A 17733-nucleotide genomic window follows, 5' to 3' on the forward strand; every position below is an offset into this window, starting at 1 on the left:
TTATAACAAGATATGACACTAGAAATACCATAGTCACATAGTACTGGTTCACAAGTAAAGAAACCTATTTGTATTCTGGAATATTTAAGAATATTCAAATATCTGCTATTGGAGGTCACGATATTTAGATTACTTCAGATAATTATTTCAAATAAAAATTATAAGTATGACATTTCCACATCTATATTACTGACAATTTTGTTATTCTAATAATTAAAAATCCTTCATCAGAATGATTTAAAATAGAGTGAGGAATCTGTTTTCAACAAAAAGGAATTTTTTTAAATGCAATTAACCTGGAAAGATCTCTATGAAAACAAAAGAAGCAGTGAAAGGATTTTTAACCCTTTAAAATCCAGTGATTCATCTCAAAAACGTGTGGCACCCTCAGTAATAAATTATAATACTATGTAATTTTAAATACCTGATATAATGTCCACATTATTACTTAACTGCCATATCATGTCACATGTATGACATTTCCAATGAGACCGACTATAAGCTCTTTGCAGGAAGGACCTGTCTAGTAATACTGCCAAACAGCAGCATTTTTACATCTCTTGCATGCTATGTAAGAATCAAGACAAACAATGAATGAAGAAAAGTTTCCTATTTTGCTTCATCTTCAACAGTAATCTACGCAGATTGAAAAACTTCTCAAATTGGTTCAATTCCTTATTTCTTTTTTTTACTTCACTATGTGGGATTTTCAGATATGGTATATCTGAATTATGGTAATATGAATTAGACCACTAGTTCAAACACAGGCTTTATCTCTAAAATGAAATCCTTTTTAAAGGAGAAAAAAGTATATATATGTGTGTGTGTGTGTGTGTGTGTGTGTGTGTGTGTGTGTATATATGATATGTACACTTACACTCATACATATGTGTTTATGTATATATAGGTACATACTTATAAAAATATAATTTTATCTGAATCTTTAGGATTCTCTAAATAAAATATTTATCTACAAAGAACAATTAATTCTGTCTTCTCATTTCCTATGCTCCTTCCTTTCAGTTGCTTTTTCTTGTTTTACTGTTATAGCTAGCATTTTTAGAATAGTTTCAAAAAATAGTGGTGATAATACTTATAACTTTCATTTCTCTGCTCCTACTTGAAATGCACCTAGTATTGTTTTTTAACTCCATTATACATAATGCTAATTCTTCATTAATACTACTGTGGTAAATATTATTTACCACAAGAACAGTTCATGAAGATGATCTTAAATCCAATTCCTATTCCACATTATAAATAATCATTAGAACAGAACAATTTAACCTTATGGTTTTTAATGCTTTTAAAAGGAAATGAATGCCACAAAATTTTTTCTGCATTTTATGATATGTGATTTCCTTTACATTAACACAACCTGACATAGTTACAATTTTCTTAATATTAAATAAATTCTGAATTCTTGATATAAAAACCACCTAATTATAATTTACAATATTGATGTCATTTCTTTGCTAATATTTGATTCAACACTTTTGCATTTATATCCATGAGGGGATATCAGTTTAAATTTTTTCTTTGATTTGTATCATAGAAGAAATCTGAAAAGATCCTTTTTTTGAAAACTTTATATAAGTGAAATTAATTCTTTAAATATCTAATAGGATTTATCTGTAAATATATGTAGTCTTAGATTTTGAAGGGGAAGTTTATATTGTTTGTTAAATTTTTTGAGATTCTTTAAATTTTTTTTTTATATTCTCAATCTATATTTCATATTTTTGTAAAGATTCACTTTTCATGTAGCAGTTTTATTAAAAACATAAAATTGGACAAAATAGTTAAGGTTTTTTTTTTTACATTAGTAAAGTTGTTTTCTTCTCCCTTAAAAATCAAGTAAGTTAGTGGTTAATCTGTCCAGAAAAACTATTTTTACTAATTCTTCCAATTTTATTAAAATCTTTGACTTTCAGACTGTCTTCAGATAGTTTTGTGATTTCTTCTTTGTCTAAGTTTTTTCTAGTGGCATGTCCAATTCACTTATTTATTCTTTTACTGATGAAAATGTTGTAAGATATAAATTCCCTCTTTAAGAACTGTTCACAAAAGCAATCTGATCTGCTTTTACTGTGATCTGTTTTTTGACCTACCAATTCTTTAAGATTTAAATTTGGTTCAATTCCTTATTTCTTTTTTTACTTCACTATGTGGGATTTTCAGATATGGTATATTTGAATTATGGTAATATGAATTAGACCATTTAAATTTGGATCTTTTTTTAAAAGCTCTTTATTAACATACTTTTTTTGTGCTGTAATATGGAAAGGATGTGTTTAATACTTCTGCTTTTCTACATTTGTTAATGACTATTACATACACAATTAAATGGTCAGTTTTTGTAAAGGTACCATTCACATTGAAAAATATGTAAACATTATTTCAAAAACTTTAAAAAAAAAAGAAAGAAAAGAAAAGAAAATACTCTGATCAATGCAGTGACCAATCACAATTCCAGTGAACCGATAATGAAGCATGCTTCTCACCTCTTGATAGAGAAGTGACAGACTAGAGATGTAGAATGAAATATACATTTTCAGACACAGCCAACATATGCATCTGTTTTGTTTCACTAAGGGTTTATATTATAATGGGAGGTTTTGTTGTTGTTTTTCTTAAATTTGAAGGGGTAAGAATTGGGAAGTGAGAGAATATACATAACAGCAATGCCACAAAATAACAAAAAGAAAATAATGTCAGCAGAGCATTTTTTGATGCACATAAGAAAATAGTAGAAAGTTTATAGGGAGATAGAGACAAGAAGAACCAGCTTTGGAACTAATATGTTGAATTTGTAATATACTTTTAAAATAAACAAGTTATATGTGAGAAATTTGCTATTTCATATACAATCTTTTTCCATTCCTGTGTATAGAAATGTTCCTGTTTGTTGAGTATCTGTCAAGTTCAGAATAACAAAGAAATAAACACCTTTTTTAAAATAATGCAATTATAGGTCAAACTTTGATTTTATATAAGCCAAATTTGGGGAGGGAAATGGTTGGAGATGGAAACGCAGGCAATAGTCAAATAAAGTAATTAAGTAAGATAAAACCATTTTTACATTAGACAAATATTATAAATTTAGCAAAGTCATTTAAATTTAGACAAGGCCCTCCACCTACAAAAGTGTCATACCATATGATTTTAAAGCATTTTTCAACTGTTAATGAAAAATTCAGTTTTGCTATAATACAAAAGAGGACCAAATAAGCAACTCTTAAAAGTTAAAGTGAATTAAATAAATGGGCCAGCTAAACTGAAACCAATTGTATCCCTTTTTTTTTTTTTTAAAGATTGAGACAATGCAAACTCTTATTTAATTCCAATCCTTTTTCTTCATCTTACAGAATCTGCTTCTCTTTCAATTGCAAAAGAGATAATAGAGAAGTAGAACTTACATGGAAGTCAAGCTTTTCAGAAGGCATGCAATTCAAATATTCATCTTTAAATGTGAATTCCAATGCTGTGGCCAATATTCAAGAGTTGACTCATGATCTAATTTGGACAGTTTAAAGGTTAAAACTAATTTAAACCTATCCTCTTTAACTTCAAGGATAAAGTAGAAATTCAAAATAGAATCTTATTAAATCTGTCCACTTGATGGGCACATTTACACTGGCCATAAAGTACAAGAATGTAAAAGCATTCACATTCACAGAAAACTTCCTGTATGTTTCCTATAATCTGCCCTGTAGACAATGTTCAAGACAATGAAGAAAATCTGGCTCAACTCAGAGAAGTCTTTTCCCTTTAAGCTTCTACAAAGCAAAGATGGTCTTATTATCAAAAGCCCAGCACATCACATGTAACTAAGTACTAAGCATTCAAACTCTTGGAACCTGCTTTATTTAAACACAATGCAAGTTACTAAAACCAAGTGACAGGACAAACAAAATAAGATGACAGTGGGAAAGGCAGCAGCCAAGAACATCAGTTAAGGCCTACATATATTCCCCTTCAACACCCTGCTCGCTTCCTCTACTCAAACACTGTAAGCAAAATTCAGATGAAGAAAAAAGGTCCTGCTACAAGTTTCAATGTAATTGCTCAGAATTAGCAACAGCTTCCTTAGGAAACTGCCCATATTCTCCTCCAAAGGGTCATCTGATAGCTTTTTTTATCTACTCCAATAGGAAGCAAACCATTTTGTGTCCAAAGAGATCTAGGGTTAACATGAACAAGGCACTGGGAAACCATTCAAAATTTCTCTCGGAGAAAAAATAGCAGAGAAATAGGCTTCCAATTCACAAAAGGCAACAACTGAAATCCAAGGCTGATCATGGAGTGTAAATGACAAGACGAAAAAACAAGACTGACAAGGAGTTAGCCAAAAAATAAAAGAAGACTAAAATAAAACATTCTCATAATAAATCACAAGCAGAGCTGCAGCATTAGTATGTTACAGTTAATCATGGCCGCACAAAAGCTTCTAAGGACCTAATGCCAACATGCACCATCTAAAAGAGGGTTAATTCTTACCTTTTCATTCTAACATACAGCAGGATTCCAAACAGAAAACAGGAACAAAACACATAAAGCAAGCATTAGGGACAGATACGGGTCTCATACTATTTTACAATAATTTAATCAAGACATACACATCTAGAAGAAAAAAAATATAACCCAAAAAAAAAAAAAATTGTAAAAACTCCACTAGATCCAATGTATGCAGGATGCCAATTCTTTTATCATATTATTAGACAAAAGTCTTCTACAAACTTTCCACTCTCTTACTGCATAATTTTAACTTGAGTCAATAATAATTGTTTTAAAACTATTGTTCCATTAGAAAGGGAAGAAGAAAAATAATTAAACCCTTGAGGAGTCCCCTGCCTAGAATAGTGAGGAAGCACAGAAAAAGTTGGAGAAGACTTCAGTTTGAGATTTGGAATACAAAAATTTATGAAAAAAGAAACCAATGGCTACAATTTATCTGGAACACAGATTTGGAATACAAAAATTTATGAAAAAAGAAACCAATGACTACAATTTATCCGGAACACAGATTACTATCTGCTAAAAGTCAGGCTTTCAGAAAATGTCTCTTTTAACATGAAAAAGGAAAAGACAAAAACATATCCAGGTTCCTGATTCAACAGCAAAGGAAGGGTGGCTAACATCTCCATTAAAATTCAGCTCCTCAATTTCCTTCCCTTAAACAGTAAGGATGAAGAAAAGAAAATTCACATAATTTGCAGAATAAAAGGAGTTTAGCTAAGGAATATCCCACTTTGTGCCTACCTTTCGGAAATGTGCCAGCATGTCTGGGCTTCTCTCACACATCTCTGTGAGCAGGACAACAGATGTGTGAAGGACACCTGAACAGAAAAAAATAGGGAGGCAGGTATAAATGAGGTTCAACATTCTCATCAGCTTAATGACAACTAGACAAAATGTCTCAAGAATAGGAGACATACTTTCTCATTTTTTTCATATATGCCCAACTCCAAAGCCCTTAGGAGATGATTCAGTGTTGACTGCCCCCAATAAGAATTTAATTTTTTTCTTCAACTTTGCCAATTGAGGGGCATGAAGTAGAACTTCAGAGTTGTTTTTATATTTCTTTAATTACTAATGATTTGAAGCTTTTTTTTTACATATATTTGTTCATAGCCTGGCTTTCTGTCTTTAAAAATAGTTTGTTCATATCTTTTGATTATTCACCTATCAGAAAATGGTGCTTGCACATATTTGAATCAATTTCTACATTTTGGTTATGAACGCTTTATTGGAGAAATCTGTTGCAAACATTTTTCCCAGATAATTATCTCACTCTTCAATACATATGTTGGTTTTGTTTGTGCAAAATCTCAAAATTATCCTTTTTATCTGTGATTTTTTTTAATTCATTGTTTGGTCATTAACACTTCTCCAGGGCATTCTTGCCAAAAGAGTACGATCTTTCTTCTTCTTCTAACCCTCTATGTATAAGTCATGCTACATCTGACATATGGTGTAAACTGTTGGTTTATACCTGATTTCTTCCAGACTCCCAATTTTCCAGTAATTGGAGTACGAGTCTGTCAAATATTACATAACCATATTTATTTAAATTTGTATGTTGTATATGTAATCTATTTCATTGTTTGACCTTTCTATTTTTTTTACCTAGTACTAAAGGGTTCTTTGCAAGACAGTGTCAAATATGACACTGCTACTACCATTTTTTTTATTATTTCTCTAGAAATTCTTGGTCTTTTGTTCCTCCAGATGAATTTAGTCACTTTCCCCCCAAGTTTTATAACTTAATCCTTTGGCAATTTGATGACTAATGCTGTCATTTTTATTATGCTGGATTAATACTTATTTATTGACTTACTGTCAAACAAGGATACCGTGACATTTTTTTCTTATACCACCACCAGTATTGGTATATACTGTATTATTATTGCCCAAATTGAAACTTTGTTTATGCCTTTCCACTCCTCAAGTGGCTATAAGAGAATACCTACAAAAATAAATTCACAAGAGATACAAAATAGACATCATCTACTTCATATATGCTACTAAGCTGTTAGCAAAAGTACCTATCAATCTTAGAGAAATTGAAATAATTTAAAAATTTCCGGTGAAGTCCCAAGGAAAACTTCTTTATAGCCTATTAATATTTGGATAGCAGGAAAGATAAATTTATTTGGAAATCCTGAGGAGAAAGAAGAGGAAAGGGAGGGAAGAGAGACTTTATTGTAAAAACTAGGATAAATTCATTAAGCAGTCTTAATCATTCAAATAAGAACTTTCTAACTCAATATTTCTGCTTTCTGACATGAATAAATCATAAATGCTGGGATACCTACAAATTCCATTTAGTGCTTCTGAAATTTTTACAAATTTCTTAAGGGTAATAAAATAATTTATCATAAATCCTACACCTGACACAACTACCATTATACTTCTGTTATGAAATGAGTTCATAATCATAGGCCTTCAAGAAAAGTACACACAATATTCAACCACTGAAAAAAATAGTAAACTGCACATTAGTGATAATGTGTTGGCTTTACAAAAATACTCACCTTATTAATCTTTTTAAAGGACTACTGGGAAGATTATTCTTAAATCAAAGGAATCTATCACTGATGATTAGACTCCAGGAATTGTAGTACCCAGTTATGAAAAATAGTCTTGGTCACAAGGACTTTAATGGAACCATTCAAGGCATATATTAGCCAAATAACAACTTATTTCACCTTTGCATAGGAAAGCCTGGTATTCCAACCCCAACCTTCCCTCCCAAACATCTTGTAAAGGCTCTAAGAAGACATTACCATGGTTCTTTTCATTCAGTAAGTTTTTTGTGGCTGGCAAAAACATCTCCATAAGCTCAGGTACCTTCCTGATGACATGTACAGCACAAAGTGCTGCCTATAAATAAAGTGACAAAAAGTTGGCTTTAGTTAAAATCATTATCTTTAAGAAAGGTAATTAACATCTGCCTCTAATAAATGAGGGCATCGAGAAGTATTTTTATAAAAAAAAAACATACCAAAAAAACCCCCTTGCCTATAAATTAATTCCTAGTTCACACAACCCTATATTCATGAATATCTCCCAAAGCAAAGTTTTGGGGGCTGAACTGAATAATTAATTAATAAATCATGCTAAGCAAATTATCAGTGATTTGGGAAAGCAGTTTCTTTTCTTACACTCCCACCTTTGGAAAGTGGGAACAAAGGTTACCAAGTATCCTAAGTGTTCTCTAACTTTTTTTAAATGTATAAAACTTTTCATTATCCCTGTTGTTTAAATGTCTTCTGTATCTCAGTATCACAAATCTATCACCATACTAGGTGATGACAATCCTAGGTCAAAAGAAAATAAAAGCAGATGACTATTTTTAGAAGGAATGAATGGCTTTAAAAGGCATGTTTGTCAAAAGGTCTTCTTCCTATCAAGACTAATTTTGTCAAGTATTTTACTTTATATATATATATATATGTATATATATATATATATATATATAAAACACAAATGTTGCTCTTAAGAGACTTAAATAACATCCAAAAATAACCTTGAATGCTGAACATGCAAAGAAAAGGATTAGAACACTTACATTAAATACATTCTACCTGCTACCATTGAAAGCTTTTTCTTTTTTAACTTAATTATGACCATCCTGTAAAAAATAGGCATACAATCTACAGAATATAGAGCTGATTTACAATTAAGTCTCCAGTGCTATTTTCAATTCTAATCTTAACAGTATATTTAAGAGTAAAAGGGATTGAAGACTTCAATTACAGTTGCAATACAATGGGAATAGAGCTAGAAAAATAATCTATTTGCTAGCACTAATCCCAAATGTCTCTTTAAAAAAAAAAAAAAAAAGGTTACATATTAATTTCTTAGATGACCCCAAACTGGAAACTAAGAGGGCATCTTCCTACAAGAGAATGGCTAAGCAAATTATACCACATTAACATAATGGAATATTATTGACACAAGAAATGATGAAATGGTTAGTATCAGAGGAAACTGGGAATATCTCTATGAAATGATGCAGAACAAAATGAACAGAACAAAGAAAATAGTTTATACAAAGATAATATTATAAAGAACTTCTGAGATACTTTATAATCCTAAACAACATAATTCTTTAAGAACCCACTGCTCACACAAAGACATACCTAAATTTTTAAACCATCAGAGTAAAAAAATAAATCATTGGTATTCCCTATTCTACAGAACTGTCCAATTTGGAGAAACAAAATTAGTTTTATCCTAAGTTACCTTTTTTCTTAAGTATGAATTGGAAGTTTTAAGAAGTTTCTCTACTTCTCCTGCAAGGTCTCGACACATTTCTGAGGAACCCATACAGCCAAGAGTGCAGAGTGCCAGCCCCTGCACATACTGTGTGCTATGATTAAGATCACTGCAAAAGAAAACAAATATGAAGGTAACTCTATACCTTGTCCAAAGCCCTAGAAAATTGTCCAAAATCAAGAAGGCCATAAACCTGTAGTTAAGGAAACTTGCAGCTTAAAAAAGGTTTCAGAATTTATTCCATTACTGAGATATAGTACCAGGAAATAAGTGATTTTAATTATCTAACATTGCAGTCAAATAGGCATAATAATAGACTTTGCTCACAGGGTTGGTGTACAATTGAACCAAAGGAGAGAATATGTAATGTGTTTTGTAAACTTTAAAGCTTTATAGAAATGCTAGCCATGAATTACCAACAAAACATGAACTCTTTTACAGTAGTCCAATGTCACTGACAAAAAGGACTCAAAAGGGAACATCTTATCTCTACTACCGAATTCAGGCTCACTCCAGTAATTTCAAGCGAGATGCTTGAGATTTAGAGCTGAAATCAACATTCGGGATCCAGTCATTTTACAGATGAAGAAACTAAGGCTCAGAGAAAGAAAATGACTGATCCAAAAATCACACAGATATTGAAATGCAGAGTCGGGATTCAAACACTTACTTCTCATTTCACATTCAGAAATAGTTGAAGAAACATACCACAAAATCTTATCTTCTGAAAGAACATAATTTTGTACTACATCAAGTGGTATCACCTCCCCACACCATAAAAAAAAAAAAGCTGAAGGCTTCTGTTAGGGAAGTCAAAGTATATCTTTAACTCAGACACTGCATGCCTATATTCAAAATGAAAAAGGCTTTATAATGGAATTATTTAACAATAAGATCTTTGCTGCTCTTATAAAGAATCAACACATAAATTTTCTATTAAATTAAGAAACTCTACATTTTCATTTGATTTCCACAAAACGTTCTCTTTTCCCACAGCAGTTTTACTAACATAAAGTAGAACAATTAGACTATTAACACCAACTAAGTTATATATTCCCCTCTCTTCAGGTCCCAGAGACCTGATACTTCAAAGATGGATTTTCAAAGGCCTTGACCATTGTATCTAATTCTCCTTAAATTATCATATAAAAAACATAACCTATAAAAGTAAATATACTTAGGTCTACCTCTTTGTTATTCAGGCAGATAACCATACTCAGAATAATTTTTCTTCTTCAACCATATCTCTCATCTCTTTAATTACTTCGTTATGTTACTAAAACCATTACCATGTAATAATAGCCCAAATAAGTTTTCAAAGCAACTCTCTCACGATAAGTCTCTTAGCAGGCAGATAAAAAGTGTTAATTTCCATTTTATATATTAGCAAAGTAAGGGTCTATGAAGACCACATGATCAAAGAAATTATCTTAAATGTCCAAAGCTTTATCATGGGTCTTCTGATTCCAAGTCTAACGCTCTATCTACTAGTCCACATTACCTCTCATCATCCTTCTCCCAGAGGGTTGAAAAAAAGTGAAATTCAAATTAATGAAGTTTGCTGCTTCTTATTAGCAATTGACTGAAATTCTTTATTAAAGTGAAATTTAGGTGTATATATATATATATATATAGCTTTAATCCCTCTCCCCCAAACCAATATGGGCTGCCTATTTTCTAAGTATAATTTGAATTGACTTTATTTTAGTTGTGTGTATGTGTACACTTATGTAAACATATTTTTATGTAAAAATCATTTTTAAAGAAAAAGACAATACCTTTGCACAACTAGAATTCTTATGTACAGATTTTTCATTAATGAAAAATTAAAGTATCAATTCATGTCAAAAAAAAAAAAAAAAAATCCGAGCATACTTCTCTAACAACAACTGACTGTTTTCTTAGTTGTTAGTATAGATGAAAACTGCATACAGGTCATAGTATTTAGCAGTTTCAAAGCATCCGAATAATTCAAGAAAATTTTAAGGAGTTAGAATTGTCACATGACTAAGGTCATTTCCAAAATAGAAGAGATTCAGGCTTCCCAATCCTGAATAGAAAGAACAGGATGTCAGAATCCCATAAAAAGAGCAAAGATTTGCCCTCTGGCTATATGCTCCATTCTTCTGAATTTTATCAGTCTAAGAATTTGTACTAAGGTCAACTTTAAACTCAGCTGTAAGAAGTGGCTGATCTTCGGGAACAATCACATTATCAGGCACGTGGTTGAAATAAAGGTAGCAATAGGACACAAATAAAGCACAAAGTTAAGACATACCCTTAGGGACTTTATCCCAGAGAAGGACAAGTTGAGGCGGCTAAATAGCTTGCCCATATATTATTTTTATTATCAAAATATTTTCAAGGGCTAGTCAAGTGAGAAATTCTTGAAGAGCCAGTTCACAAACTCTCTCTATAAAATTAGAAGACATTTTATAAATACAAATTAATCCCAGTTCCATCTCAAAGTTTCAAGGCAAGGAAAGAAGAAAGGGATGATAAAGTAAAGGGAATGAACATTTTACCATGTACAAGTCACTGTGCTAAGTGTTTTTTTGCAAATATTATCTTATTCACCCTCACAAAACCTTGCAAAGTAGGTGTTATTATCACTCCCAGTTTATAGTAGAGGAACCCAAGGCAAACAAGAGGTCATAAAGCTAAATATGAACTCGGGTCTTGACTTCAACTACAGAAAACTTTAAAACAAATGCAACATTAGTTATGGCAGGAAAATTTCAGTGCCTTTACATCAAATTTACCTCCACAAGTGTATTTTCAGTCACATTCAATAATATTTTAATGAAAAACAAAATTCCAATAAGAAAGTAGACTAAGGATTTCATCATTAAATTGCATTTCATACAACTGAAATCTCAGAAGGACCAATGCTTAACAAGATAAAATTTTCTCTCCTTTTATAATCTCTCAAAAGTATTGGACTTAACTGCTACCTCTATTACTCATTAAATAAAGAATTACTATCATACATTTATTCCTATTATGGGAGAATTAAGTAGAAATCAAAGAATAATGCCTGACTTTTGCTGATTGTTTCTCTATTTCTCCAGGGGCCAAAAAGTCCACAAAATTTTATTTCCCTGATTTAAGTCTGAAGGTACTCCAGACCCTAAGCTGTATAGAAAGATGTTTACTGATAAAAGGAATGGTTTCAGAGTAAACTAAAAAAGACTTGTGTAACTGATACAAAGTGAAATGCACAAAATAAGAATTTATACAGTTACAATAATATGATCAAGATAAACCTCTCAAAGACTTGGAAACTCTGATCAACGCAAAAAATAATCATAATTCCAGCACTCATGACAACAGAGGCTAACCACCTTCAGATAGAGAACTGAGGGACTCAGTGCAGATTGAAGGGCTTGGTTTTGGACATAACTAATGTGATACTGTTTATAATAGGTTTTGTTTGTCTTGCTTTCTCAATGACAAGGGGAAAGAAGATAACCCAGAGCTGAAAATAAAATAAAATTGAATTAACAAGCTATGTTCAAAAAATATCAATGATTCAAACTTCTCTGGAGACAGTTTAGATAAATGGGGGGGGAGGGGGCATTTAAAATCAAATACAATTCAAATGTATCTTAGCCACTCTGAATACAATTATATGAGTGTTCCAAATCATGGGCAGACTAATGAGTTTGGAGTCTGAGGACACAGGGCTGACTCCTAGCTCAATTACTCACCCACCACCTGTGTAACCTGAACCTGTTGCTTAGTCCCTCTGGGCTTCAGGCCCTCTCCTTTAACATCAGGAGGCCAGACCTGATGACCATCTGGGTCTCCTGGAGCTCTCAATCTATGATTCTAGGCATATAATCTCAATTACCATATACTATGACAGAAGAGGAAATAAAAAAATTGACTCACTTCTTGATGCAGTTGGTCATTAGAAGATGTACGTCCTGTCTCTCGTCTAGCAGCAGCATGGCCCCTAGGTAGCCGATTCGTTTGTCTGTGAATTTTTGAGAAGCAATAAGCTTGAGGCACTCCAACTGCAAAATAAATATGAAATCACAAAATAACTATCACAGAAATACCAGTTCCAAAAGATGCCATTATTTTGTGCAGAATCTTATTTCACTACTATAAATGTGTATACAGGTGTGACTATATTTATATTTCTTAATTAAAAAACCAAAGATTTCAGATTTTAGGTAATGTGATAAGAGACATGGCATTTTAGAGTTTTAGAGTAAAAAGGGATTTTTGCTATTCTTTAGTCCCTGGGATCCTTACCTTCAAAACTAATGATGTTAAATTCAAATAGAAACAAATCCCATGTTTTGAAAAATAAAAAGCTTTAATAAAGGGGAAAAAAAAAAAAACCAGATCCCTGCTACATATTGATTTTAAAAAACACAAATTAACTATTATCAATAATGTAATGTATTTTGATTTATTTTATTAAACATTTATCAATTATACTTTAATTTGGTTCAGTCCCACTCTGGAGTTTTCAGCAGCAAAGGTCTCTGTTCCAAACAATTTGTGAACTTTAATAAACAATCTACATGCAAATGCGAGCTTGCAAATAAATATACATTAACATTTTAATAGGAAGTGAAATCCAACACCTAACTCAAGTAATTGAGTAACTAACAATACACAAAAACATCTAAAAAAGGAGAAATTTAAAGAAAAATTTTAAGTTAACAAAACTAGGCAGAATACCCAAAATTATTCATATTAGCAAGGTAGAAAATTTAATTAAAATAGTACATTTAACTAAAATAATATAATCCAATTCTATTTTATAAACTAATAATTTTAAAGCCACTTTTTCAAAATATTATGAGAAAATGTTTGAAATGTTACTAATTCACCATAGTTATTACTAGGTACAAATGTATACTATGAAATGTGCAACTAAAAATATAATAGCTAACATAAATTCTAACATAAATAAAGGGGGAATGGGGAAGGGGAGAGAATGACAGGACAACCAAGTTGACAAGTGAAAGGTATAATAAAAGCTGTGTGAAACAGAAATAGGGGGCAGCTAGGTGGGGCAATGGATAGATAGAGCACCAGCACTGAATTCAGGAGGACCCGAGTTCAAATTTGCTCTCAGACACTTAACACTTCTTAGCTGTGTGACCCTGGGCAAGTCACTTAACCCAAGCCTCAGGAAAAAAGAAAAAAGAAAGAAACAGAACAATTACATGCTAGAAATATATGTATATTAAGTTCTGCTGTTTCCTCCTACAGTCTTTAACCTAAGGTCTGTCAACATGTTTTAAAATTATTTTGATAATCGTGATTCAACAAAATTAGTTCTTTATAGTTCTGTTATTTTATTGTGTGCACTTAAAAACAATATTCTTTGAAATGGTACAAAGGCTTAATTTGACTGCCAAAGGACCGGTTCAAGATTCAATCAATGATTTCTAGAGAAATCTGCTCTTTTCCTTCCAAATTAAAGAGAGAAAGAATGGTTTTTGAACTCTTAAATTGTTGTTCACACTTAATAAATCAGCTTATAGATGTATATTTATAGATATTCATGGAGATGCATGTATAGACAGATAGATACAGAGTGAAAATAGATATCAGCTAATGGTTCCCACTATCAAATCCTCTCCAAAAAAGTTCCAAACATAGAAGAGGCGAAAAATATTTACTAAAATGGTGCTGATGACCTAAATATGGTGCAAGGCAGCAACAATGTTAAGAATCAGGTGCTATAAAAATATTAATGAAGACTGTACAGTCTTTCAATTCAATATACAGGCCTGGTAAATGTTTTCTAGTAAATCACTTGTTTTGCTAAATCTTGTTAAAGGCAGAATATGAACAAACATAAATTAAAGGAAAAATCCTCTAAAGTCAAGAAATGAATTCATTAGAATACAGACATACACACAAGGACTACAATATGAAATACACCAAATTAAACCAAGGCTTTTAACTCATTCCAACATCTTCCACTTAGCACATGAAATCCTCAAGGAAAAAAAAAAAACAAAAAACAAAAAACAAACAAATGGCTTCTGCTAATAGTTTTGCTATTATATGTGTGATCCAAGGCAAGGTTACCTTTTCAAACCTCTGAATATCTATAAAAGGATATCTATAAAATAGTACGGTTAAACTAGAACATGGCTAAAATCCTGTCCAAATAAATCTCTGAAAATATTTATTTTTCCTTTAAAAAAATTATTCACTGCAGCTGTTTTTTTTTTTTTTAGAAAAGTCCAACATATTATATGTTCACAGATATTTATTTTTTACTAAAGTTTATTTGAATTGCACTTTTAAAAAAAGTTATATCCAATCTGTCATCCTTCAGGATAGGTTTTCAAAGCCAAATGCATATGCTTTCCTTTTTAAAGCCATTTACTTTTTAATTTTGCATTTAAAAAAAAAAAAAAAGTCATTGCAATTACCTCTGTGGTACAAATAATAATCTTTTTAAAATTAATTTTATAATTATAACTTTTTTTTTTTTTGGACAGTACATATGCATGGGTAATTTTTTACCACATTATCTCTCGCACTACCTTCTATCTGAATTTTCCCCTCCTTCCCTCTCCCCCCTTCCCCCTAGATAGCAGGCATTCCCATACATGTTAAATATGTTATAGTATATCCTAGATACAGTATATGTGTGCAGAACCGAATCTTTTTTGTTGTTGTTGCACAGGAAGAATTGGATTCAGAAGGTAAAAATAACCTGGGAAGAAAAACAAAAATGCAAACAGTTCACACTCAGTGTTCCTTCTCTGGGTATAGCTGATTCTGTACATCATTGATCAATTGGATCTGAGTGAGATCTTCATCAGAATACATCCTCATACAGTATTTTGTTATTGAAGTGTACAATGATCTCCTGGTTCTGCTCATTTCACTCAGCATCAGTTCATGATAAATAATAATCTTGATAAAAATTGGTGTGAGAATTACTCTAGGGTCTCAAAAAACTAGTTTAACAATTTCAATGGACCTAACTTTTTCCTAAATTTTTGCTGTTGATGATGCTCACTCTTTCAATCATGTTCAACTCTATAACCCCACTTTTGAGGTTTTCTTGGCAAAGATGATGTAATGGTTTTTCATTTCCTTTTTCAGCTCATTTTACAGATTAGGAAACTGAGGTAAACAGGGTGAAATGATTTGTCCAGAGTCATACAGCTAATAAGCGTCTGAGGCAGGATTTCAACTCAGAAAGATGAGCCTTCCTGACTCCAGGCCCAGCACTCTATCCTAGGTGCACTACCTAACTGCATCACTCCCTTTTCTGTCTTCTTTACTCTCCCACCTCGGGCCAGCCTCTATTCTAGATATATACATAATCAGATTTACACAGAGACAGATCAATATACATTCATGTACTATCACTGAAAAATTTGTCACTCTATAGCTAACAGTACAGCTATGTTCTCAGAAGATGCAAAGAACACACACACATACACACACACACCCTCACCTCTGTTTCTCTTTCTCTCTGCCTCTCCCCCCTTTCCTCTCTTTCTCTCTCTCTCTCTCTCTCTCTCTCTCTCTCTCTCTCTCTCTCTCTCTCTCTCTTCTCACCAAATTTAACAGATACTTAAAAAACCCAAAGTGACCTTCATGACATGAAATACCAGATAAGGTCATATATACTTCTTCCTATGCAAATTTACACACAAACAGGATTATTTCTTGCATAATTTTTTTTCAAGAAATGCTTTATTACTGCCAAGCCTAACATAATAATTGATTTTCAATTTTCCTCAAACACTTAAAAAGGTATTGATGCTTCTTTCCTTTTAACAGCCTCAATTTTTTTAATAAACAGAAACTATAAGAATAGGAATAGAAATAATTGTTTCTATATTTCATGAACTGAAGTGGTTATGAATAAAAAATATTTCCAGGATATACTAAAAGATTCATTTATGCTGTCTCAATAGTAAACAGATTAACAAAGGGAGCTAAACTAATGACATTTATGACAACAATGACAAGAAAGTTTATTTGTTAATTTCCCAAGGACCTTAAGCTCCAAATTAAGTCAAGCTAAGGCTGGAATTTCCCATGGGGGGAAATAGCTCTCCCACAATTCTTATTTAAAATAAACTTAAAATTTCTTAAATATTCATTCTTAAGAAGAAAAATCATAATTAAATTTAGGTTAAAATAATTGGAGCTACATCAAATAAAGCATGGTATATGAATATAAATTTTGGCCTTATCTTACCCAAACCCAAACTTTCACTGCGCTGCTGCAATGTGATCTCAACTTGAAGTATCATTTCACCACCTCTTCCCTCCCAGAAAACTGTTTTGGTTTACCATGCCTCCAGAGCACCACCAAGCTATTTCTAAATCTCCAATTTTCTCCATTAAAATAAAAGCTCCTTGAAAGCAAGAGCTGTTTTGTTTGCTTGTGTATATCCTCAGCCCTTATCACAGAGATTGACACATAGCTCTTAATAAATATCTAAGCTATGTAGTGGAATAATATGTTATAAGATGAATATGACAAATATAGAGTAGTATAGGAAAACATGAATTGATGTAAAGTAAACAAAACTAGAGAAACAAAATATACAATGACTACAATAGAAATGGAAAGGAAATATAGGAATTGAACTCTGAAAAATTTAAATGACCAAGAATTGGCTCCAAAGAAGGCATTTCCTTCCCCGCCTCTTTCCTTGCAGAGATCCCTGGATTTGAAACACTCTGTTTAACCTTTTTCAGTATGTTGGTGAGTTTTATTGAATTTTCTTCTTCCTCTTTGCTATCCTGGCTCTTGGGGAAGGAGATGATGGAGGGACCCTCTAGGAAATGTAGGTGATTATAAAAACATCATTATAAAATTTAATTTTTTTTTAAATGAGGGCTTAATAATATTTTCACCTTTGGTGTTTATTTGCTTGTTTTTTCCTTTCTCATTTTTCCCCCTTTTGATCTGATTTTTCTTGTGCAGAATGATAA

The 17733-nt window shown here is 31.8% G+C and overlaps 1 protein-coding gene across 2 annotated transcripts in view; it reads right to left on the bottom strand.

Moving 5' to 3' along the window:
* The window catches only part of AP1G1 (adaptor related protein complex 1 subunit gamma 1), a 60209-nt gene that overhangs the window by 22539 nt on the left and 19937 nt on the right, over window positions 1-17733 (bottom strand). For both annotated transcript variants that reach the window (XM_074286043.1, XM_074286044.1), the window contains exons 3-6: window positions 12679-12803; window positions 8752-8893; window positions 7290-7386; window positions 5263-5339 (exon numbers count right to left, since the gene is read on the bottom strand). In XM_074286043.1, the coding sequence (XP_074142144.1) occupies window positions 5263-5339; window positions 7290-7386; window positions 8752-8893; window positions 12679-12803 (441 nt within the window). The remainder of the gene's footprint in view (window positions 1-5262; window positions 5340-7289; window positions 7387-8751; window positions 8894-12678; window positions 12804-17733) is intronic.

This window comes from Sminthopsis crassicaudata, chromosome 2, assembly GCF_048593235.1.
Source record: "Sminthopsis crassicaudata isolate SCR6 chromosome 2, ASM4859323v1, whole genome shotgun sequence".
NCBI classification, from domain to species: domain Eukaryota; kingdom Metazoa; phylum Chordata; class Mammalia; order Dasyuromorphia; family Dasyuridae; genus Sminthopsis; species Sminthopsis crassicaudata.